The sequence below is a fragment of the Coregonus lavaretus genome (assembly GCF_964263955.1).
Source record: "Coregonus lavaretus genome assembly, chromosome: 7".
Taxonomy (NCBI): domain Eukaryota; kingdom Metazoa; phylum Chordata; class Actinopteri; order Salmoniformes; family Salmonidae; genus Coregonus; species Coregonus lavaretus.
The window spans coordinates 46,508,457-46,531,765 of record NC_139994.1 but is presented as its reverse complement, the minus strand read 5'-3'; the positions used below and the strand labels follow the sequence as shown (position 1 = coordinate 46,531,765).

The 23,309-nt window shown below is 41.9% G+C and overlaps 2 protein-coding genes across 5 annotated transcripts in view; both read right to left on the bottom strand.

Annotated features, from left to right (window-relative positions):
• Nucleotides 1–7,538, bottom strand: part of LOC311132420 (phosphofurin acidic cluster sorting protein 1-like) — a 71,528-nt gene extending 63,990 nt beyond the window's left edge. The window contains 1 exon segment of the mRNA XM_084165707.1: nucleotides 7,011–7,538. Coding sequence (XP_084021833.1) covers nucleotides 7,011–7,165 — 155 coding nt within the window. The 5' untranslated portion in view covers nucleotides 7,166–7,538.
• Nucleotides 7,539–12,834: 5,296 nt separating this feature from the next.
• Nucleotides 12,835–23,309, bottom strand: part of LOC311132389 (splicing factor 3B subunit 2-like) — a 29,805-nt gene continuing 19,330 nt past the window's right edge. For all 4 annotated transcript variants that reach the window (XM_084165654.1, XM_084165655.1, XM_084165656.1 and 1 more), the window contains exons 13-22: nucleotides 20,609–20,836; nucleotides 19,056–19,205; nucleotides 17,688–17,777; nucleotides 17,358–17,465; nucleotides 17,058–17,165; nucleotides 16,727–16,869; nucleotides 16,429–16,530; nucleotides 16,202–16,301; nucleotides 15,705–15,896; nucleotides 12,835–13,344 (exon numbers count right to left, since the gene is read on the bottom strand). In XM_084165654.1, coding sequence (XP_084021780.1) covers nucleotides 13,273–13,344; nucleotides 15,705–15,896; nucleotides 16,202–16,301; nucleotides 16,429–16,530; nucleotides 16,727–16,869; nucleotides 17,058–17,165; nucleotides 17,358–17,465; nucleotides 17,688–17,777; nucleotides 19,056–19,205; nucleotides 20,609–20,836 — 1,293 coding nt within the window. In that variant the 3' untranslated portion in view covers nucleotides 12,835–13,272. The remainder of the gene's footprint in view (nucleotides 13,345–15,704; nucleotides 15,897–16,201; nucleotides 16,302–16,428; nucleotides 16,531–16,726; nucleotides 16,870–17,057; nucleotides 17,166–17,357; nucleotides 17,466–17,687; nucleotides 17,778–19,055; nucleotides 19,206–20,608; nucleotides 20,837–23,309) is intronic.

Here is a 23,309-nt window from a genome sequence, read left to right as displayed (position 1 = left end):
ATACCACTTAGCTAAGAATGACGTGAATAATGAAGTCAATAAACGTTGGGTAGTTAGATAGCATATAGTTAATATACTGGCAACTTCGATGTATTAACTAACGAGGTAGCTAGCTAACATACCGGTACCTACTGCTGTAATGATATGCTATGCGGTTCGTAAGGATAGCGTAGCCAACACATTGTCAGCCAACATAACGTGTACCGTAACTTATTTGAAAAGTCATTACTTTATTACATTGCTCAACATTTTCTTAACCTTTGTCATAATTAGTTAAAGCAATGAATTTGTATCCGCTCTCCTCGGACTTCGGCTGCATATTTTCCGCCATCTTCTTCAAATTTGAAAACATTCAGAAGCCACGCCCATTTTCTGAAGAATTGCATTATGGGCCCTAAAAGCACGGAAATACGTCCACTGCTTGTATACTTCATATTTTGGCGAATGTAGTACGACATCCGGGAACTTTTGGCATACTAACTCTATCCATACTATGACCAATAAGCATACCACATATTCAAGTTACCTCACAAATAGTACGGTTAGTGCGGTTAGTATGAGTATTCGAACACAGCTATGGTAAATTGGAGAAAGTAGGTTACTGCATACTGATAGTTTCCCGCCCTCAGAATAGTTAATGACGGTAAAGTGTCCATAAGAACTGACCCTGGAACTGTATGTAAACACTATGTAAACAACACACCAACAGCATTGAGGGTAGACGGGAACAAGAAGAGGTTACAGCTACAAACCTCTACAGTGAGGGAGTTCACGTTTCAGCTTCCTGCAACAATAACAATGATAAGACACCCTGGGCCTGTTCGAATCGTACCCAGCCATCACCATGTCTTAAGACGTCTTGAGACACACTTGAGGGCTGGGTACGATACTTCTAAAATAAATCCATCCTCACCTCCTTCCTTCCTTGAAGTGATCACATATCTGATTGGACAGGTGAAACTCAGGGTTCTATAACACAGTCTAACAATCTACATTGTGTCAGATCAGTGATTGCCTCAAGGAAGGAAGGAAGGAAGGCTGTATTTCTCAGCATTCTGGTTGGTTCTCTGTTTCTCTGCAGTGAAATCGAAGAAGGGGTGATGGACCGTGACTTCTGCTAAAGCCCTGAAACTGTGCAGATCCAGCAAGGTGACATCACTATGCACTGAAATATGAAATATAGTCAACAAACCCCCTAAAAACAATGGAGACGTTTCTATTCTTAGTAATCAGAGACAGGACGTCAAAGTAACGGAGATCTGAGTCCAGTGAAGTGAGTACAGGACACAGACAATATATTTTAGAGCACAACTCATCTACTTACTTACCCCAAAAAAGCACTTGACAAAACTGTGTGTCAAAACACACCCAAAGGCTGACAAAAATACTAAAAAGCAGGCGTCAAAACACACTCAAAGGCTTTAGTACTAAACCAGCCAAGCTCTAAAGCTTTTTGAAAAGGAGAATTAAGAAGTACAGTACTAAAGCCCATATGATGCTTTTACCATCCCTGTCTCATACAGTGGCATCTCTATTCAGTGATTCTGTAGTATGTTTATGATATGATTATTATTATTAATGATATTATTATATGGTAATTAATTTACTATCAGTGGTAGTAGTGCAATCTTTTTAGGTGAGGGAGCGCAAAGAAAAATGTAAATGACGTTATAATTTCCTCAAAGTGTGTACCAACATATTAAGCCAATTTAATTATCATTATAGAATATCCATTAAAAAATGCATCCTCCAAATCACTGTCAATCGTGAATGATAATTCTTCATGTTTTACCGGTGAAACATCCAAACTGCATCAATTTGCCGATTATTTGATTGATCTCAATCAGTTTCATGGAAATATGCATTTAGATCATCTTGAATTACTGTTTCGTGAGTGTATTAGACAGATGGTGTTAGCCTTTCTTGTATTTTGTTTCAATCAAAGCATCTATGTTGCATATATCTTTGACTATTCGGCTTCAGCTAACCATCCTAAAATCTCATTAGAAATGAGGATGTGTTTTTAGTGTAGCAGTAACGTTATAGCCCTACTATGCTATGGTATTATATTCGGTTCTGTTATGTAACATGCAAATGAATCATTATGTGATCTTGCAAGACATTGATTCTTTGATCCAAGTTTACTAAACAAGCACCATCGTGAGAAGGATAATCTTCTATTTGTAATAATAATAATAATAATAAGTGATGAATATGACTATTATAGGCGTAGGCAACAGATCTTGATGAAATGTCATTTTAATCTAAAGGACTGAAAGGACATTTTAAGCGAACAGTGCTGAAATGACAGCGCCAGGATCGCGCATTGATGTTAATTAAAGAAGTTGAACCAACTTGTGGTGATAAAGGATAGTTGATGGATAGCTCTGCCATTCGGACAGTTCAGGAACAAACAACAATCATTTGCTGTAGGCCTATAGCATAATAGGCCTACGACTATGTGGTATAGCTGTTTGTAGTCTATAGCCTAATGTAAATACAAATATATATAGCTTAATATCATTGCACTGTTTGCGAGGAGAGCTTTATTGCGAGTAGGCATTTCATTGCATTGAATACAGTGGGGGAAAAAAGTATTTAGTCAGCCACCAATTGTGCAAGTTCCCCCACTTAAAAAGATGAGAGAGGCCTGTAATTTTCATCATAGGTACACGTCAACTATGACAGACAAAATGAGGAAATAAATTCCAGAAAATCACATTGTAGGATTTTTAATGAATTTATTTGCAAATTATGGTGGAAAATAAGTATTTGGTCAATAACAAAAGTTTCTCAATACTTTGTTATATACCCTTTGTTGGCAATGACAAAGGTCAAACGTTTTCTGTAAGTCTTCACAAGGTTTTCACACACTGTTGCTGGTATTTTGGCCCATTCCTCCATGCAGATCTCCTCTAGAGCAGTGATGTTTTGCGGCTGTCGCTGGGCAACACAGACTTTCAACTCCCTCCAAAGATTTTCTATGGGGTTGAGATCTGGAGACTGGCTAGGCCACTCCAGGACCTTGAAATGCTTCTTACGAAGCCACTCCTTCGTTGCCCGGGCGGTGTGTTTGGGATCATTGTCATGCTGAAAGACCCAGCCACGTTTCATCTTCAATGCCCTTGCTGATGGAAGGAGGTTTTCACTCAAAATCTCACGATACATGGCCCCATTCATTCTTTCCTTTACACGGATCAGTCGTCGTGGTCCCTCTGCAGAAAAACAGCCCCAAAGCATGATGTTTCCACCCCCATGCTTCACAGTAGGTATGGTGTTCTTTGGATGCAACTCAGCATTCTTTGTCCTCCAAACACGACGAGTTGAGTTTTTACCAAAAAGTTCTATTTTGGTTTCATCTGACCATATGACATTCTCCCAATCCTCTTCTGGATCATCCAAATGCACTCTAGCAAACTTCAGACGGGCCTGGACATGTACTGGCTTAAGCAGGGGGACACGTCTGGCACTGCAGGATTTGAGTCCCTGGCGGCGTAGTGTGTTACTGATGGTAGGCTTTGTTACTTTGGTCCCAGCTCTCTGCAGGTCATTCACTAGGTCCCCCGTGTGGTTCTGGGATTTTTGTTCACCGTTCTTGTGATCATTTTGACCCCACGGGGTGAGATCTTGCATGGAGCCCCAGATCGAGGGAGATTATCAGTGGTCTTGTATGTCTTCCATTTCCTAATAATTGCTCCCACAGTTGATTTCTTCAAACCAAGCTGCTTACCTATTGCAGATTCAGTCTTCCCAGCCTGGTGCAGGTCTACAATTTTGTTTCTGGTGTCCTTTGACAGCTCTTTGGTCTTGGCCATAGTGGAGTTTGGAGTGTGACTGTTTGAGGTTGTGGACAGGTGTCTTTTATACTGATAACAAGTTCAAACAGGTGCCATTAATACAGGTAATGAGTGGAGGACAGAGGAGCCTCTTAAAGAAGAAGTTACAGGTCTGTGAGAGCCAGAAATCTTGCTTGTTTGTAGGTGACCAAATACTTATTTTCCACCATAATTTGCAAATCAATTCATTAAAAATCCTACAATGTGATTTTCAGGATTTTTTTTCCTCATTTTGTCTGTCATAGTTGACGTGTACCTATGATGAAAATTACAGGCCTCTCTCATCTTTTTAAGTGGGAGAACTTGCACAATTGGTGGCTGACTAAATACTTTTTTCCCCACTGTAGCTAACATGCTGTATCATAAATAAGCTTTGATTTGATTAGCTTGAACACATGGTTCCAATATACCTTATTACATAATAAAAGAAAACAGAGAAGTGAACTATCAATTCATAGAATGTATTTGCATAGATTAAAAATGCTATCAAATCAATTGACCAAGTAGTGAACATAAACCATCACGGGGGCATTTTAGGTGTCCTCAGCAAAACGGCGTCGCCGTAACCAAGTGGTCACATATCGTTCTGGGTTCCACTGTGCAAGAGGGGTCCGTGGAGTTTTATGAACATCCTTAAGGCCAAATTCAACGTTCTGATTGGCCAAAGTGGTCACGACTCTGATGGGCCTCCGCAGTGCACACAGGTATGCCTAATAGTTATGTATCATTCTTGCCACCACCAGAGAGAAGACAGGGAAGAAACCACCATTTACCTACCTCTAGGCTGCTATACATATTTATTTGGTTTGTCATAATTTTTCTTTGAATTTTTGTGGTAATTAAATATAATTTATTAGAATACATTTTCCAGAAATAGTTTTACAGCTCAGTGTATTCTCGAATCAAATTGAAAAAAGTGAGGGAGCACCGCTCCTCCGCGCTCCAGCAGCACTACACCCGTTTACTATGACACTTCTATAGGTGAATGTTGCATTAATATAGTACTGAAATACTGCTGGAGGTATCTATCGCCATTTGGAAGGGGGGGAAGGTATACAGTGCATTCTGAAAGTATTCAGACCCCTTGACCTTTTCCACATTTTTTTACGTTACAGCCTTATTCTAAAATTGATTAAATTGTTTTTTCCCCCTCCTCAATCTACACACAATACCCGGTATTGACAAAGCAAAAACAGGTTTCAGACCCTTAACTCAGTACTTTGTTGAAGCACCTTTGGCAGCGATTACAGCCTTGAGTCTTCTTGGGTATGATGCTACAAGCTTGGCACACCTGTATTTGGGGAGTTTCTCCCATTCTTCTTTGCAAATCCTCTCAAACTCTGTCAGGTTGGATGGGGAGCGTCGCTGCACAGCTATTTTCAGGTCTCTCCAGAGATGTTCGATCGGTTCAAATCCGGGCTCTGGCTGGGCCACTCAAGGACATTCAGAGACTCTACCATAAAAGCCTGATTAGTGGAGTGCTGCAGAGATGGTTGTCCTTCTGTAAGGTTCTCCCATCTCCACAGAGGAACTCCGGAGCTCTGTTAGAGTGACCATCGGGTTCTTGGTCACCTCCCTGACCTAGACCCTTCTCCCCTGATTGCTCAGTTTGGCCGGATGGCCAGCTCTAGGAAGAGTCTTGGTGGTTCCAAACTTCTACCATTTAAGAATGATGGAGGCCCCTGTGTTCTTGGGGACTTTCAATGCTGCAGAAGTTTTTTGGTACCCTTCCTCAGATCTGTGCCTCGACATAATCCTGTCTCGGAGCTCTACAGACAATTCCTTCGAACTCATGGTTTGGTTTTTGCTCTGACATGCACTGTCAACTGTGGGACCTTTTATAGACAGCTGTGTGCCATTCCAAATAATGTCCAATCAATTGAATTTACCACAGGTGGACTCCAATCAAGTTGTAGAAACATCTCAAGGATGATCAATGGAAACAGGATGCACTTGAGCTCAATTTCGAGTCTCATAACAAAGGGTCTGAATACTTAAGGTATTTCTATTTTTTTTTTTGCAAAATATTCTCAAAAACTGTTTTCACTTTGTCATTATGGGGTATTGTGTGTAGATTGGGGTGGGGAACAATTAATCAATTTTAGAATAAGGCTGAACGTAACAAAATGTGGAAAAAGTCAAGGGGTCTAAATACTTTCTGAATGCACTGTATATAAACATAGCATAGACACATACCAATGACTACATACAGTGTCATATAGCATATGAACATACAGTATATTATAATACAGCAGAGAAAGGGGGAATGTGAAATAGAACAATAAAGAGGCCTCTAAACCACTGGCACTGACACACACACACACACACACACACACACACACACACACACACACACACACACACACACACACACACACACACACACAAAGAGGGATCTTGAGAGCCTTTGTTCAGAATGACCATAGATGGATGTCAGGTGTGTGCTATCCTGGTATCTCTTCCTACTGCTCCATTACATTGGATCAATACACTCCCTTCCAGTTAACCCCCAAAAATAGGACTTCGATTACAGCAAAATCTACCTTATCAATTGATAGGCTAATGACTGTAGAACGTTGCTAAAACCACTGGCAACATTTTAATCGAAATCAAATGGTGGAGCCTTGAGCTATGGGGAAATACACCCAGACAGTCTGTTCTGTCGAGGAACAAACAACTGGTTTCTGTATGCCACCATCTGAATGGCCAGTGGTGCATTTGATATGATGGGTCTCCCCCAAAATACCACGACCGACCGAGAGATACAATGCTCTATCGGAATCATAGTTTCCTGTGTCTATAGTGAGGGGTACGTGTACAAGAACGATACAGAAGATGATTCTGTATTATAATGTTGTAGACTAGCCTATAGGCTACGTGTCTGGGCTGACCAGGTAGACAACAATAAAGGTTATTGCAGGTTGACAATGTCTTATTATGCTATTTACCCAGACACCTAAAAACAATGCAAACACTGTCTTTTATGTCTGCCACAGTTAGGTTAGAGAATTTAAGAGCGTTTTGGTAGTAAAACCAAAGTATGACCCGTAAAAACCATAGGGTCCGTCTTTAAATGGTCTGCAAACAGTACTTATTTGTCTTAACGAACAAAAACCAGATAAGAAGAACCAACCGACAGAACTAACGTTATTTCCCTTCCTCGAAAGCTCTTACCTCGGCACACAGCTTGGTGAAGAGCGGTCCACTTCCCAGGTGGCGTATAGGTTCATGTGGACAGGGCGATTCGAGGTGATCGTGACCGGTTTGGAGGGTTGCAAGTGCGGGGAGGGGGCACCTCCAGTCCGCGGGAGCCCTCCTCGCTCCGACATCCTGGAGGTAGGTTAGCTTAAAGGGTTTCAAACGAAGGGGTATAATAGTATTTCTTCTTTCCCCTCTGCCTCTTCGTCGCAAAAACCTACCGTGTGCCTGTCTAGGCTACGCGTAAAAATGTTCGTCTGTGCAATCAAAAGTGAATCCGTATCTTCTATACTATAGAATAACTATTATTTTGGTCGTACTAAATTGTAACATTACCGTCAATTTCCTTTCTTTCAGAGAGCACAGCGAGCTAACCCTCTTTCTCTCTCTCAACTTGTCTCTAGCCTGGTGCAGGAAGCAGAACATTTCTCCACCAAGGCAAGTCGCACAATCAGAGAAGAAGAGGCGAAGCGAGAGGGTTTACTCCCCCAAAAATCTGTCCACGAAAAGAAGACCACGAAGTGAATAATTTTTGTATAGAGGTCAATGAGTGTCGCATTTGGTCAACAACAAAACAATATTGCTAATTATTTGACCGAATATAACTTCTGTAATGGTTGGGTTGTTACAAATGCACTGATATAAGTGGACCACGTGGCATTTTGGCAACTTTGAAAAAAAAACTACTTTATATCAGAGTTGTGCCCTGTGTTCGCACGCGTATCTGCCCTCTCATTGGCTAGAATGGTCCCACCTGATCTCGCCCCCTCTAGCCTTTCTTCCATTCTTGAGGACATGTATTTTCATTGTTAGAGCAGTCCATGGACTATCTTGTCAATAAAATAAAAATCTTTGTCACAATGCATGATCAGTATGCTTCTTGTTAATAACCCTTTAATTGTCTCTTTAAAAACATATTGAAAACATGTTTTCACCTTAAATTCCAATTACTAACAACTCAAATAAGAATTTACAATAGTTTTTTTTCAACTTGATGTTTATTTTGGAAATAACAGAGCTCTACCAGGTGGTTGAGAAGTCAAAAGAAGCTCATACCAGCAATGCCATATTAGAATGGCAATTTGCATAGCTTTTTACTAATTTCAATAATATAAAAATATATATATTTTGGGTCTGCTTCAATTGCCTTTATAGGTAGGTAAGCATTGTTGAAGACTGTGAAATGTTAACAAATTATGGTAATTTTGTATGTCCAAACATTAATATTCAATTACATTGAAATTAATGCTTTTTCAGGTGGTGTATAGTGCAATGTCCCTCAAAAAATATCTTACATTTCAAATGATCCAGGTTCTTCCACCGTTTTTCACACATGTTCAGACTATATTTTGAGAATATCTGACAAAGTGCTTTTTTAAATGACTATTTTAGGCATTATTTTATTGGTGACTTTAAGTCTGAATATTGATTAGTTGACCAATCAAGTTGAAGTGAATATTTTCTTCATATTCACTTCTATATCCATTGAGAATTAAGTTGAAGGGTTAAAGAAGATGTAGGCTTCAATTATTTTACATGAGCAAGAGAGAGAGAGAGAGAGAGAGAGAGAGAGAGAGAGATACAGATATATAGAGAGAGAGAGAGACAGAGAGACAGAGAGAGAGAGAGAGAGAGAGAGAGACAGAGAGAGAGAGAGAGAGAGAGAGAAAGAGAGAGAGAGAGAGAGAGAGACAGAAATAGAGAGAGAGAGAGAGAGAGAGAGAGAGAGAGAGAGAGAGAGAGAGAGAGAGAGAGAGAGAGAGAGAGAGAGATGAGAGAATCATAATAACAGTGTAACAACCTGTGCCCCCTTAACATTCTGCTTCTTAAAGGTTAAAAGTTGGTTAATGAAGAAACTATTTCAGGTAAAGCTATATATATAAATAATGGCAGGCTATGCTGTTAGAGTTAAACAAACTAAATTGTTTAATCAATCAATCAGTCAATCAATGTGAATGGCTTTTTACTCATAAAGCACCTCATTCCAAGCTCATGCTTCAATTGCAACCATTGGGATAACTTTAGAAAGAAAAGTCCTTTGGTGTGAGTGGTGATGAATTCCAGGAATTTCCCCAATGTGACATGATTAGAGTTGATTATTTAATTTTGAGATTTTTAAGTCCCTCAGTCAGGACATGGGGGGCCTCTGGCTCAGGTGTTTAGGAATTCCATCCATGTTATTGTTGCTGTAGCCCTACAGGGAATTAATCGGCCCACCTCCGGTTAGTAGCCTAGTTGACTCTGACAGTAGACTGTCTGTGTTCGGTGTGACTCACCGTCTTCCACAATTTCTCTCTTACCGTGAGTAAAGATAGCCTATTCGGATTCAGAGCTGGTTACAGTCAGCCGTTTGATTTAGCATATGAGCTCACCTTCGTTGCGTCACACGACCTTGGGGAAATGTTTGACTGTGCACATGTTGACTACGGGGTATTTTCCCTTTCATTTACAGGCCTACTACTTTCGGTAGTCATAGCCTATAACCGAGTTACTGAATGTTCATGATAATTAGGCTTATCGTGGGCGGTAACAATGTGAATGGGCACGTGAGTAGGCTACTGCGGTTTGATGTAGGCCCTATGCCAAAAGGAGAGGTGGCGCGCATTTTATAGTCTGGACACCGTCTGGCTAGAATATGAATCACTCAGGTGTTGTCATTTGATAATTACACACACGTAACATGGCCTGTATAAAATACAACCACCGACTGTTTCCTTGTTAGTGGTTGTATTTGATTAAAGTTTTATTAAAATTATGTATTTCAGCAAACAAAGTGATAATCTATGCATACTTGTCATAAATGAGTCATTACCGGTATTCACATAGCAACAGTTTATTGAAACAAACACCCTGCGCCCATAGCCGCAATAAGTAGTTTCGGAGTCCTGCGATTTTTTTTGCTGACTGGGGGAAATAAATTGCAAATACAACTTTTTTCTATGTGGAAACTGGAATGGCCTATTAATTCATTTTCCATTTTAGTAGATGCTCTTTTCCAGAGCAACTTACAGCAGTGAGTGCATACTTTTTCATACTGGTCCCCGTGGGAATCAAACCCACAACCCTAGCATTGCAAGCACCATGCTCTACCAGATGAGCCACATTATCACATACCACTTGATGTCTCAATGTACTCAATTACTGTATTGTGCATTGTTTTTCGTCACGTGATGGAAAGTCTACAGGTACAAACCTAGATGACCAGCCTATGTACAGTACAGTACATTAAAGTAATGTACATTTACATTAAGTGGTTTGTAAGTATGGTAAATTAATACTGCACAAAAATGGGTTGTTTTCCATGTTATTTGGTAAATGTTTGAGGACAGGGTTTCTGGATTCCATTAGAATTAATCTCAGAGAAAGGGAAAGGGCAACAACTCTCACAATTCCAACTATTGATTCCTGCAAGACACTGTTCTTAATTATACAGCTACCTTTATTGCCAAAGCAGAGATGCTGAAAAAAATGTTGGTCCCGAACTGCAGACCTCTCTCCGCTAATACTAGTAAAGGCCCAGTGCACTACTTTTGTGAATTTTTTTAAACAACAACATATACTTTAATTCAGATTTTTCATGGGGTTCTGCAGCACCCCTACTTCCCGCTGCTATGCCTGCGACCCTGTGCATAATATTTTACATTTACATTTTAGTCATTTAGCAGACGCTCTTATCCAGAGCGATTTACAGGAGCAATTAGGGTTAAGTGCCTTGCTTATGGGCACATCGACAGATTTTTTCACCTAGTCGGCTCGGGGATTAGAACCAGCGACCTTTCGGTTACTGGCACAACGCTCTTACCCACTAAGCTACCTGCCGCCCAAGAGAGATGCATTTTTATAGGCATATAATTTTCTACATTCCAAATTGGTTAGGTTTGCAGCCATCAACTGCACATTTGCCCTGTGCCATTCTAGTCACATGAATGGGTCATACAAGCAGATTGTATGCATTCTACACTTCACTGAAATGAATGATGGTTGAAATTCTCTAGAGAATGCCTCGACTACTGTCTAATGTTTCCTCTACACCTCAACTCGTCCCTGTAACTGGTGTGTCCATTCAATGTTTAAAAAGCAGTAGGAAAACATTGCGATTATTATTATAGAATGAAATATATAATCATTGACACTGTAAAACATTAAAAGTCGTTAAAACATATTGGGACGTTCTGGTTTCTATCTAAGTGCACTTAATTGGCATAGGACACCATTCTTAACGAGGGAGGCAACTATTTATTATTTTGATCCGTCTGTCAGTAACACCTCTTCTTCATGGAGTTCAGAGTTAGAAGAGTGACTGGAGGGTCATAATATGCGTGCAGGCAGGCCATTGTATTCGTCTCGAGTCATGTTAGGTGTTGATTGCTTCCTTCTTCCATTAAGAGATTAGTATGACACAGATTAAATGATGGCCATGGATCTACCCAGGGGGTTCTAAACAGTGCTCTGGATCTGCCACGTCTCATTGGGTTCCCAAATGTCAACCCTGAACCCCACACGTTATCAAGGGAAGAAGATATCTTATTCAGACCAGCTATGGTAAAAAAAAAAAAAGATCCAATGTAATTTATGACCTTGTTATCAGTGACGATGCAGCTATTGGCTTGACTGCCAATTAGTGCTAAGGAAACAGTGTCTGACTAGATCTTATCAACGATAACTGAGTATGGAAGACAAGGACTGTTGTCTTTTGAAGGGGCCATTGCGAATCACTGATGATGGTATAATGGCCAAGTCTAGTACTTGCAGTTAGGATGATATTCATTCATTAATGTGAGTGGCTTTACCGGTATCTGAATCCATCTCACACTATGTGATCCATCTACATGGTGTCTTCCAATGGATGATTCATGGCAGGGTTTCTTCAGTGTGGGCGGGAACTCATTCATATGCTGTTAAATGATGTCATGTTATCTCCACAACAATAGCCAATGTCTCGAGTCCACTTTGCTTTTCATGAAGATGTTAGATGCATCACACACAGTAAAATACTTATTTGGTCTCATCTGGTTTAACACAATCGTTTTTTAACCATATTTTTGAGAGATAGTCAGTCTACTCTATATCATAAATGGTTATGTAGCAGACACCTATTTTTTAAGCAGGCTAATAAGCCTAATACATAAATAGTAATTCTAGCATACAAAGTGGCTGAGAGGTTGTAGTAGGCTGCTATACGCTAGGCTGACAAATCCTGGAATGGTATTGCAGAAAGCCTGCCAGACAGTGTGGTGCAGAGGGGCCTCACAGACATTGTGTTACTGTGTGTCTGTGTACTAGTGACCGAGTCAGCATGCAGTTACTGCAGTTATTTAGGTCACAGTGAGTGTTTCCTAGCATCATCCTGATCTTGTGAGCTTACATTCTGTTAGGCGAAACAGAATGTAAGCTCGCAAGATCAGGATGGTTCGTATGAGGGTAAGTGTTTCCCAGACGTCAGGTGTCTGTCACACTGGGTCCTCTGTCAGCCCTTGGTGGACTAGTTTAGAATGACACCTGGTTATTATGGCAGTCAGCGCGATGGCATTAGCCTTATGACTTGGTCAGGGGGTATATAGGCGAGGCATGAGACCACCTCATGCTTTTTCATGCTAGGTATAACTTCATTTAGCCATAGGCATGTATCGACAGTGTTAAAGCTGTAGATCACTAAAGTAATGACTATAGCAATGTAGGGCCCAGAGTTTTGACTTGTTATTGGCGATCACTAACTAGGGACAGGAGTTTTCCTGTTCAGGTGACAGGTCACATGGCCAGGAAAAACAATAAACCCTGAAAATATTAACCATATAGGATAGATAGGATTGGCATTGAGTCGTTTATTTACAAAAAAACAGAAAAGCACAATTACATGAACAAATTACAGTCACACAGGATAGAATAGATGGGTCATACAAATGCTGCATACAGAGGAGACCTGGCAGTGGTTCTACCAGAACCAATCTTGGGGTCAATTTAATTTCAATTCAGGAAGTACACAGCAAATCTAATTCCAATTCTCTTCAAGGAACATTGGGAAATTGAATTTGGTTTACTTTATGAATTGACTGGAATTAAAATGGAATTGACCCCAACCCTGCCAGACACTTATTAACATAATCATTAAAAGGAAAATAAAACAGCAATAATGGATGGTTTTGCGGTAGTGAAACAGTCTGGTTCCTCGTGGTTTAAAATCTGAGCCCTGTTCGTCTCATTCTGCCTTACCATTTCCTCCCTGTGTGATCTTGTTGGTCTAAAACTTGAACTCTTTGTATTTCTTGGCACCACTTCGTGTGTCTTGGGGCTGGGCCTTCCTCTTCTTTTGCTGTGGGAGAGAGAGAAAGAGAAATGAGAGAGAGAAAATAGGTTGTCGATATTGCCATTCAACAGTGAAAACACTACTTTCACCCTTCTACCCCCCTATCCCAGCACATGTTGACATACAGTGGGGGAAAAAAGTATTTAGTCAGCCACCAATTGTGCAAGTTCTCCCACTTAAAAAGATGAGAGAGGCCTGTAATTTTCATCAAAGGTACACGTCAACTATGACAGACAAAATGAGAATTTTTTCTCTCCAGAAAATCACATTGTAGGATTTTTAATGAATTTATTTGCAAATTATGGTGGAAAATAAATATTTGGTCAATAACAAAATTTCTCAATACTTAGTTATATACCTTTTGTTGGCAATGACACAGGTCAAACGTTTTCTGTAAGTCTTCACAAGGTTTTCACACACTGTTGCTGGTATTTTGGCCCATTCCTCCATGCAGATCTCCTCTAGAGCAGTGATGTTTTGGGGCTGTTGCTGGGCAACACGGACTTTCAACTCCCTCCAAAGATTTTCTATGGGGTTGAGATCTGGAGACTGGCTAGGCCACTCCAGGACCTTGAAATGCTTCTTACGAAGCCACTCCTTCGTTGCCCGGGCGGTGTGTTTGGGATCATTGTCATGCTGAAAGACCCAGCCACGTTTCATCTTCAATGCCCTTGCTGATGGAAGGAGGTTTTCACTCAAAATCTCACGATACATGGCCCCATTCATTCTTTCCTTTACACGGATCAGTCGTCCTGGTCCCTTTGCAGAAAAACAGCCCCAAAGCATGATGTTTCCACCCCCATGCTTCACAGTAGGTATGGTGTTCTTTGGATGCAACTCAGCATTCTTTGTCCTCCAAACACGACGAGTTGAGTTTTTACCAAAAAGTTATATTTTGGTTTCATCTGACCATATGACATTCTCCCAATCCTCTTCTGGATCATCCAAATGCACTCTAGCAAACTTCAGATGGGCCTGGACATGTACTGGCTTAAGCAGGGGGACATGTCTGGCACTGCAGGATTTGAGTCCCTGGCGGCGAAGTGTGTTACTAATGGTAGGCTTTGTTACTTTGGTCCCAGCTCTCTGCAGGTCATTCACTAGGTCCCCTGTGTGGTTCTGGGATTTTTGCTCACCGTTCTTGTGATCATTTTGACCCCACAGGGTGAGATCTTGCGTGGAGCCCCAGATCGAGGGAGATTATCAGTGGTCTTGTATGTCTTCCATTTCCTAATAATTGCTCCCACAGTTGATTTCTTCAAACCAAGCTGCTTACCTATTGCAGATTCAGTCTTCCCAGCCTGGTGCAGGTCTACAATTTTGTTTCTGGTATCCTTTGACAGCTCTTTGGTCTTGGCCATAGTGGAGTTTGGAGTGTGACTGTTTGAGGTTGTGGACAGGTGTCTTTTACACTGATAACAAGTTCAAACAGGTGCCATTAATACAGGTAACGAGTGGAGGACAGAGGAGCCTCTTAAAGAAGAAGTTACAGGCCTGTGAGAGCCAGAAATCTTGCTTGTTTGTAGGTGACCAAATACTTATTTTCCACCACAATTTGCAAATAAATTCATAAAAAATCCTACAATGTGATTTCTGGATTTTTCTTCTTCTCAATTTGTCTGTCATAGTTGACGTGTACCTATGATGAAAATTACAGGCCTCTCTCATCTTTTTAAGTGGGAGAACTTGCACAATTGGTGGCTGACTAAATACTTTTTTCCCCCCACTGTAGGTCTCTGTGCTAATGAGTACAGAACAGCCCGTTATGAGGCAGGAGGGGTTCTGACACAAATACACACAGAGACCGACACACACACATGCTTATCTCTACAGGGCTGATAAGAGGGAGAGGAAGGAGGGAGAAAGCTGTGCATGTGCACGCAATGTTCAAATACTGATATTACAGGATGGCCTATTCATAAGCATAGAGATAACATTTTAAAAAGCAAGACCTTGCAATATTAGTTACATTTACATTTTAGTCATTTAGCAGACGCTCTTATCCAGAGCGACTTACACAGGAGAAATTAGGGTGAAGTGCCTTGCTCAAGGGCACATCGGCAGATTTTTCACCTAGTCAGTAACTATGAAAGTGGATTTAAAAAACATTGAAGGATTCCTAGAGTTAAAGTTTTAATAGGGATTTAGGTTTTGAAATCACTCATAACAGTAGAGATATTAAAAACAGCCATCTAGTCTTCCCATCTAGTGTTTGTTTTTGCTTCCTTTTGAACTGAAAACTGGTTAAAGAACACTTCCAGTACAATACAAACACGCTCAACCTCAGCAAGGCTCTAGTGGTCTAATACACTTCAAAACCTAGAATAAGATTTCCAGTACACTAGCCTGCAGTCGCTCCCTCTCACCTTCTGTTTGGCGGCGTGCTCAGCCACCATGTCGCTGAAGTCCTCCTTCTCCACCTGGGCCTCCTGGTTCCTGACGTGCTCTTCGTACTTCTGGGTCATGGCCATTGGGTCCAGCTCCAACTCCTCTGGGGCCAGGGCTACCTCCACCCCCTGGGACTCCTGGCCTCCGCCCGCCTTACGACCCGCCATCGCCTGGAGAAGGATAAAGAGAGAGGGGGGGGGGGTCAAACAAAAGACAATCTGAAATGGCAGTGGCACCCTATTCCCTAGTGTGTGTGTGTGTGTGTGGTACGACCCAATTCGACTGCGTCCAAATTGGTTGGAAACCTGGCCGAAAGTAGTGCACTATATAGGAGATAGGGTGCCGATTGGGGCGCAGTCATAGTGTGTGTGTGAGTATGATCGTGAGGATGGATGTAGATGTGTAGACTATGCAATGCTTTAGTGTACAGTATGTATCAAAACTTGCATTAAAACGCAGACGTTGTTGTTCTTACCCCTGATACGTCGTAGATGTGTGTGGACGCCATCATGGCTGCTCCTACAGAGCCCGTCCTCCTCTCTGGGAGCACCGTGAACAGCTGAGGAGTCTCATTCCTTCACATAATTCAGTAGAAATAAATCACTAGAAGATACAAACCCACACATTCACAGCCTAGGTAGCACAAAACACACACATATAATAGAGAATACACACACAGCCCAAGTATGGCCACACACTCACCCGTCCATGGCCTCCTCGATCTTCTTCTTCCTCAGCTCAATGAGCTCTGGAGTCTCCATACCTGCAGGCACCGACGAGAAGCCTCCTGGGGTGATCAGACCACTGGGGGAGACACATTCACAAACAGGTTTGGAGTTGGAACACTGATCAAGGTATTCAAGTCAACCAAATACAAATGGGAATTTCATTACGCGCGATCAAAGGCCAATTGATCCAACAGAATAAAGAGACTGGTTCATTTCAAATCAATGTCAACTTGTTGTGTTTAAAACGGCCAGTAAACAACGTGAAAATCTACCTGTCTGCTGGCGTGAAGAAGCCGGTTTCGTCTGGTTTCTCCTCGTCGCTCTCCTCTTCCTCTTCTTCCTCTGAAGACTCCTCGTCTGAAGGCTCCAGCTCTCCCCACGGCGTACGATCCACCTCCTCCTCCTCAGCCTTAGCCTACACAGAGAGACACACACACACATTAGGCCAATAGTCAATACACCAATAGATTAAAAGCATAATAGTTGTATGTTACATATAGGCATATGTGGTAGTGAGTGTAGGGAGGTGTGGTGTGTGTGGTAGATATTAGGGGTATGAGGCAGGATCATAAGGTATCCATCAGTGTATGAGGAGGATCTTACCTGGAAGTCTCCTGCGTTGGTCCCGAACACGTCACCGTACAGAGGCTTGCCTGTCTCATCTACAGGAGGCTTCCCCCAACCACCAGCATGGTAACCAAACGAACAGCTCTGAGAGGAGGGGGAAAACGAGAGAGAGAGAGAGAGAGAGAGAGAGAGAGAAAGAAAGATGGGAGGAGGAGTCAAACGTCTGTAATGAACTTCACAATACTGTAATATTTAAATACAGCATTCACACTTTTATTACATTATAACAAGTCGGTAAATTGTTCAAGAGTATGTCTGTGTTAAAGTCAGGCTTACCTCTGGGATGGGTGAGTTGAGTCCAGGGATCTTGAGGTTGGGATAGGAGGGAGGGGGGCCGTATCTCTGCATGGCGATCAGCCAGGGAGGGGGCACCTTGTGGGAGTTCTACACAGAGAGGGGAGGGGGGGGGGGGGGGGTGAAGCAATTTTAGTGATGGGACAAGACCATTGTATATCAGTGTCATTCTGCTCACAACAAAGACGATGATCATCAATATAAATATTTTAGTTCAATAAAATAAAGCATAATTATAAAGCTGTCCAGCAACAATAAAGTTAGTGGTGAGATAACAATAACATGAAGTAGTGGTGATGAGGATGAACTCACCGGTCCAACCGGCATGCCCAGAGCAATACGCAGTTCATCTGACAGATCACCTGGTTTCTTCTCCTTCAGCCTGGTCTCAAACTCTTTACCCTGAGAGAGAGAGACGGAGAGAGAGAGGGGTCAGTGTGAGAATCAGAAACCTACCGGAGCAGTCCACTGACAACCAGGATTTCATTCAAGAACCAAGAACAAGGAACTATTGAAGGAAACCCAAAATCAACCACGTAGTAGAGCTGGGTGATATGGACAAATATCCATATCGTGATAAATTCCCTAAATGTATGTGATAATGACAAATAGAACGGTACGTTTATAACATTCATGTGCTAGGGAAGGGAATTTGAAATAATTCTTTATTGAAATAATTTATTTTAAAAAATCAGATATCCGAAATAGTTGGGTTAGCTGACAACTTCACAAAAAACGATGCGCATGCTTCAATGGTGCAGAAGTCCATGAGTTGTTATGATTCTGGAAGGCCAGATAGCTACCAACAATGATAAGAAACTGCCATGTGGGGCATCGTAAGTGACTCGTTTTAGCTAGTTTCATCTTGTTCCTGATACCATGTCTTGTTTTGAGGTGTTTTGACTGATTTCATCGCAATGCTAATATGGCAAAAATGTACTAGCTAGCTAACCAACAACTGTAACGATATATTTGAGAGAAAACAAATGCTCTTTGTGCAAATGTATTTATGTTTTCAATAAGCATTGAAGAAATATAGATTACATGTTTTCAACAATCTAAGCCAACCCTTCGTTGCTAAACAACCAACCCATCTATACATGTAAAACAAAATACAACTTATTTAAACTTGGGAACGCTACCTGCCCCAATGCAAAGCACCAACTGTAAAGTTGGGTGGAGGAGGAATAAAGGTCTGGGGCTGTTTTTCATGGTTCGGGCTATGCTCTTTAGTTCCAGTGAAGCGAAATCTTAACGCTACAGCATGCAATGACATTCTAGACAATTCTGTGCTTCCAACTTTGAGGCAAAAGTTTGGGGTAGGCCCTTTCCTGTTTCAGCATGACAATGCACAAAGCAAGGACCATACAGAAATGGTTCGTCGAGATCGGTGCGGAAGAACTTGACTGGCGTGCACAGAGCCCTGACCTCAACCCCATCGAATACCTTTGGGATGAATTGGAATGCCGACTGCGAGCCAGGCCTAGTCGCCCATCATCAGTGCCCAACCTCACTAATGCTCTTGTGGCTGAATGGAAGCAAGTCCCCGCAGCAATGTTCCAAGAGTGGAGGCTGTTATAGCAGCAAAGGGGGACCAACTCCATATTAATGCCCATGATTTTGGAATGAGGTGCTCGACGAGCAGGTTTCCACATACTTTTGGTCATGTAGTGTATCTACCTCGTAGTAGAGGTCTCCATGGATGGAGAGTTTAGGCTTCATCTGCCACTTGAAGAAGGCGTCGTGGAGCTTCTGGTAGTCGATGTCGATCTTGCCCATCTTGGGACGAACCTTCTCCCTCATTTTGGTCTTCATGGTCTTGGCATCCTCCTGTGAACAGGGAACATAGCGTTAAAGCGTTTCTACAGGATAAAACAGATGCATATTAGATCCTGTCCTACTACAATAGAAATACATCAGGATTCCCCAACTGGAGGCCCGCGGGACAAATTTAACCCGCAAATGATTTTATTTGGCCCCTCAAGTTTTAATTTTTTTAAATAAAATGTTCTGTTATTTATTAAACTTTTTAGGGGGACTGTAAAAACACTAGCAAATCAGCTCCAAGTGATTTTCATTTAGGAAATCTGTTCCAAGGTATTCCCATGTACAATAGAGAGCACACAGGGGCACGTGCCCCGTCAGATGTGTCCTGTTCTGTAATACTACTAGCCACCTAGCAATTTTATGAAGTTGGCTTTAGCTAGCCCAGACAGGTTCCCAATCTCCCAAACTCATAACTAGCTACCAAGAAGCCATTTCAGGCTATCAATCAAGTTAGAGTAGCTAGCTTGTCTAACTATCTTAGCTGTTATTCCTGCTGGCAAGGTTGGTAGACTTTAGAAAAGCAAGTGATTACTAAATGTACTGAATAAGACTCACTATCCTTCCTTTTACCCAGACTTTAGCAGAGATGCAGATTTAGTCTCTCTAAAAAAAATAACCACCAGTCAGGAGGATACAGACAGCTCAAGAGGTATGCCTAGATATGCAGAGAAATATACATTTTTTAATAATTTTTTACACTTTATTTTTTATTACATAGAATTAAGCATAATGACTATGCTGCCCCCCCCCCCCCCCAAAAAAGAAAAAGCTTTCAGGTGTTTGCAAGATGCAAGATTCTCCAACTTCAGGAGAGGGGTCCTACCCCTACTCTTCACCGCCCCCCAGCCATCCACACTTACTTTGTACCCTACTCTGATTTTTGTTGTGCATGACCCTCCTGTATGTGTCATATACAAACGCAAGCAAGGTTTTAAATTATTATGTTTTAGTCAAATTTGATATCTGTGCTTCTTGTGGTCAACAATTATGTTCCAGCCCACTGACCATCCGCTCAAGAAAATTCTAGTTGATGATCCACGAAATACATGGTCCTTCCGTACTAGGTAATCACAGATAAAAGCAATGCCCCAAGCACATTCTTACACCTATCTAGTCATGATGGATCCGTGTTCACCTCAAAGGAGGAAAGCATTCAAACATGAGTACATGTACTTGTGGTCCTCTGTAGCTCAGCTGGTAGAGCACGGCGCCTGTAACGCCAAGGTAGTGGGTTCGATCCCCGGGACCACCCATACGCAAAACTGTATGCACGCATGACTGTAAGTCGCTTTGGATAAAAGCGTCTGCTAAATGGCATATTATTATTATTAATCCCAAAATGGATCCACTTATCTTGCCACCAGCTTGTGGCCCCTGTACCCACTCAACCCCAACCAGGCACCCACCTTCTCCTGCAGAGCCTCTCTCATCTCCTGGATGCCCGTCCTCTTGATGAACTCTGGCAGCTCAAAGGGGGGCTTCTCTATACCCCTCTTGCCCTGGAGGTACTTCCTCTTGAAGCACCAGTGTCGGGGGACGGGCACCGTGTTCCTGGTTGCCTTCAGGTGCACCAGCAGCTTGGGCTCCTGGGCAGTCACGTCATGCATCTCCACCACATCAGGACGCGCCACCAACTGGAGAGGAGGAGCGAGGGAGGGGGATGAAAGGAGAGAAGGGAGAGAAGTGATAGGTGGGAGGTTGCAAAGGAGGCACATTGTTCACCTAGCATGCATATATACACACTGAACAAAAATATAAAACGCAAAAATGGCAAAGATTTTACTGAGTTACAATTCATATAAGGAAATCAGTCAATTGAAATAAATAAATTAGGCTCTAATCTATGGATGTCACGACTGGGAATACAGATATGCATCTGTTAGTCACAGATATCTTAAAAAGAAAGGTTGGGGTGTGGATCAGAAAACCAGTCAGTATCTGGTGTGACCACCATTTGCCTAATGCAGCGCGACATCTTCTTCACATATAGTTGATCAGGCTGTTGATTGTGGCCTGTGGAATGTTGTCCCACTCCTCTTCAATGGCGAAGTTACTGGATATTGGCAGGAACTAGAACACGCTGTCGTACACGTCGATCCAGAGCATCCCAAACATGCTCAATAGGTGACATGTCTGGTGAGTATGCAGGCCATGGAATAACTGGGACATTTTCAACTTCCAGGAACTGAGTACAGATCCTTGCGACATGGGGCAGTGTATTATCATGCTGAAACATGAGGTGATGGTGGAGGATGAATGGCACGACAATGGGCCTCAGGATCTCGTAACGGTATCTCTGTGCATTCAAATTGCTATCGATAAAATGCAATTGTGTTCGTTGTCCGTAGCTTATGCATTTTACATTTTTAGTCATTTAGCAGACACTCTTATCCAGAGCGACTTACAGGAGCAATTAGGGTTAAGTGCCTTGCTCAAGGGCACAGACAGATTTTTCAACTAGTCGGCTCGGGGATTAGAACCAGCGACCTTTCGGTTACTGGCACTACGCTCTGAACCAACTATATTAATTTGGGGACAGGTCGAAAAGCATTAAATATTCATGGCAATTTAGCTAGCTTGCTGTTGCTAGCTAATTTGTCCTGGGATTTAAACATTGGGTTGTTAATTTACCTGAAATGCACAAGGTCCTCTACTCTGACAATTAATCCACAGAGAAAAGGGTAAACCTAGTAAATTTCTAGTAATCTCTCCTCCTTCAGTCTTCTTCTTCGGACTTTGTATGATGGTTGGCAACCAACTTTAAGGTGCATTATAACCACCGACTGGAGTGTGGACCTCAGTTCAGCTTTCAATCACCCACGTGGGTATATGCTCCTAAATAACAAAAACGAGATGGGAGAGGCGGGACTTGCAGCGCGTCAAGCATCTAAAATAGAGAGTTCTATTTTAGAGCCTGGCTACGCAGACGCTCGTTGACGCGCGCAAGCAGTTTGGATGACATTTTTGAATAACATGTATGTGTACATTTATTTTGTAACGCAAGCGGTGTGGTCAGCATGTCAGACGATCCCACAGGTGAAGAAGCCGGATGTGGAGGTCCTGGGCTGGCGTGGTTACACATGGTCCGCAGTTGTGAGGCCAGTTGGACGTACTGCCAAATTCTGTAAAACGACGTTGGAGGTGGCTTATGGTAGAGAAATTAACATTCAATTATCTGACAACAGCTTTGGTGGACATTCCTGCAGTCAGCATGCCAATTGCACGCTCCCTCAAAACTCGAGACATCAGTGGCATTGTGTTGTGTGACAAAATTGCACATTTTAGAGTGGCCTTTTATTGTCACCAGCACAAGGTGCACCTGTGTAATGATCATGCTGTTTAGTCAGCTTCTTGATATGCCACACCTGTCAGGTGGATGGATTATCTTGGCGAAGGAGAAATGCTTACTAACAGGGATGTCAATAAATGTCTGCACAAAATTTGAGAGATAAGCTTTTTGTGAGTATGGAAAATGCCTGCGAGAGAGATAAAAAAAAAAAAAAAAATATATATATATATATATATATATATACACACATACATATATACACACACACACACACACACACACGCACATACATACACAGTTCAAAAGTTTGGGGTCACTTAGACATTTCCTTGTTTTCGAAAGAAAAGCAATTTTTTTGTCCATTAAAATAACATCGAATTGATCAGAAATACAGTGTAGACATTGTTAATGTTTTAAATGGCTATTGTAGCTGGAAACGGCTGATTTTTAATGGAATATCTACATAGGCGTACAGAGGCCCATTATCAGCAACCATCAGTCCTGTGTTCCAATGGCACGTTATGTTTGCTAATCCAAGTTTATCATTTTAAAAGGCTAATTGATCATTAGAAAACCCTGTTGCAATTATGTTAGCACAGCTGAAAACTGTTGTGCTGATTAAAGAAGCAATAAAACTGGCCTTGAGACTAGTTGAGTATCTGGAGCATCAGCAATTGTGGGTTCGATTACAGAATCAAAATGGCCAGAAACTCGTCAGTCTATTCTTGTTCTGAGAAATAAAGGCTATTCCATGCGAAAAATTGCCAAGAAACTGAAGATCTCGTACAACGCTGTGTACTACTCCCTTCACAGAACAG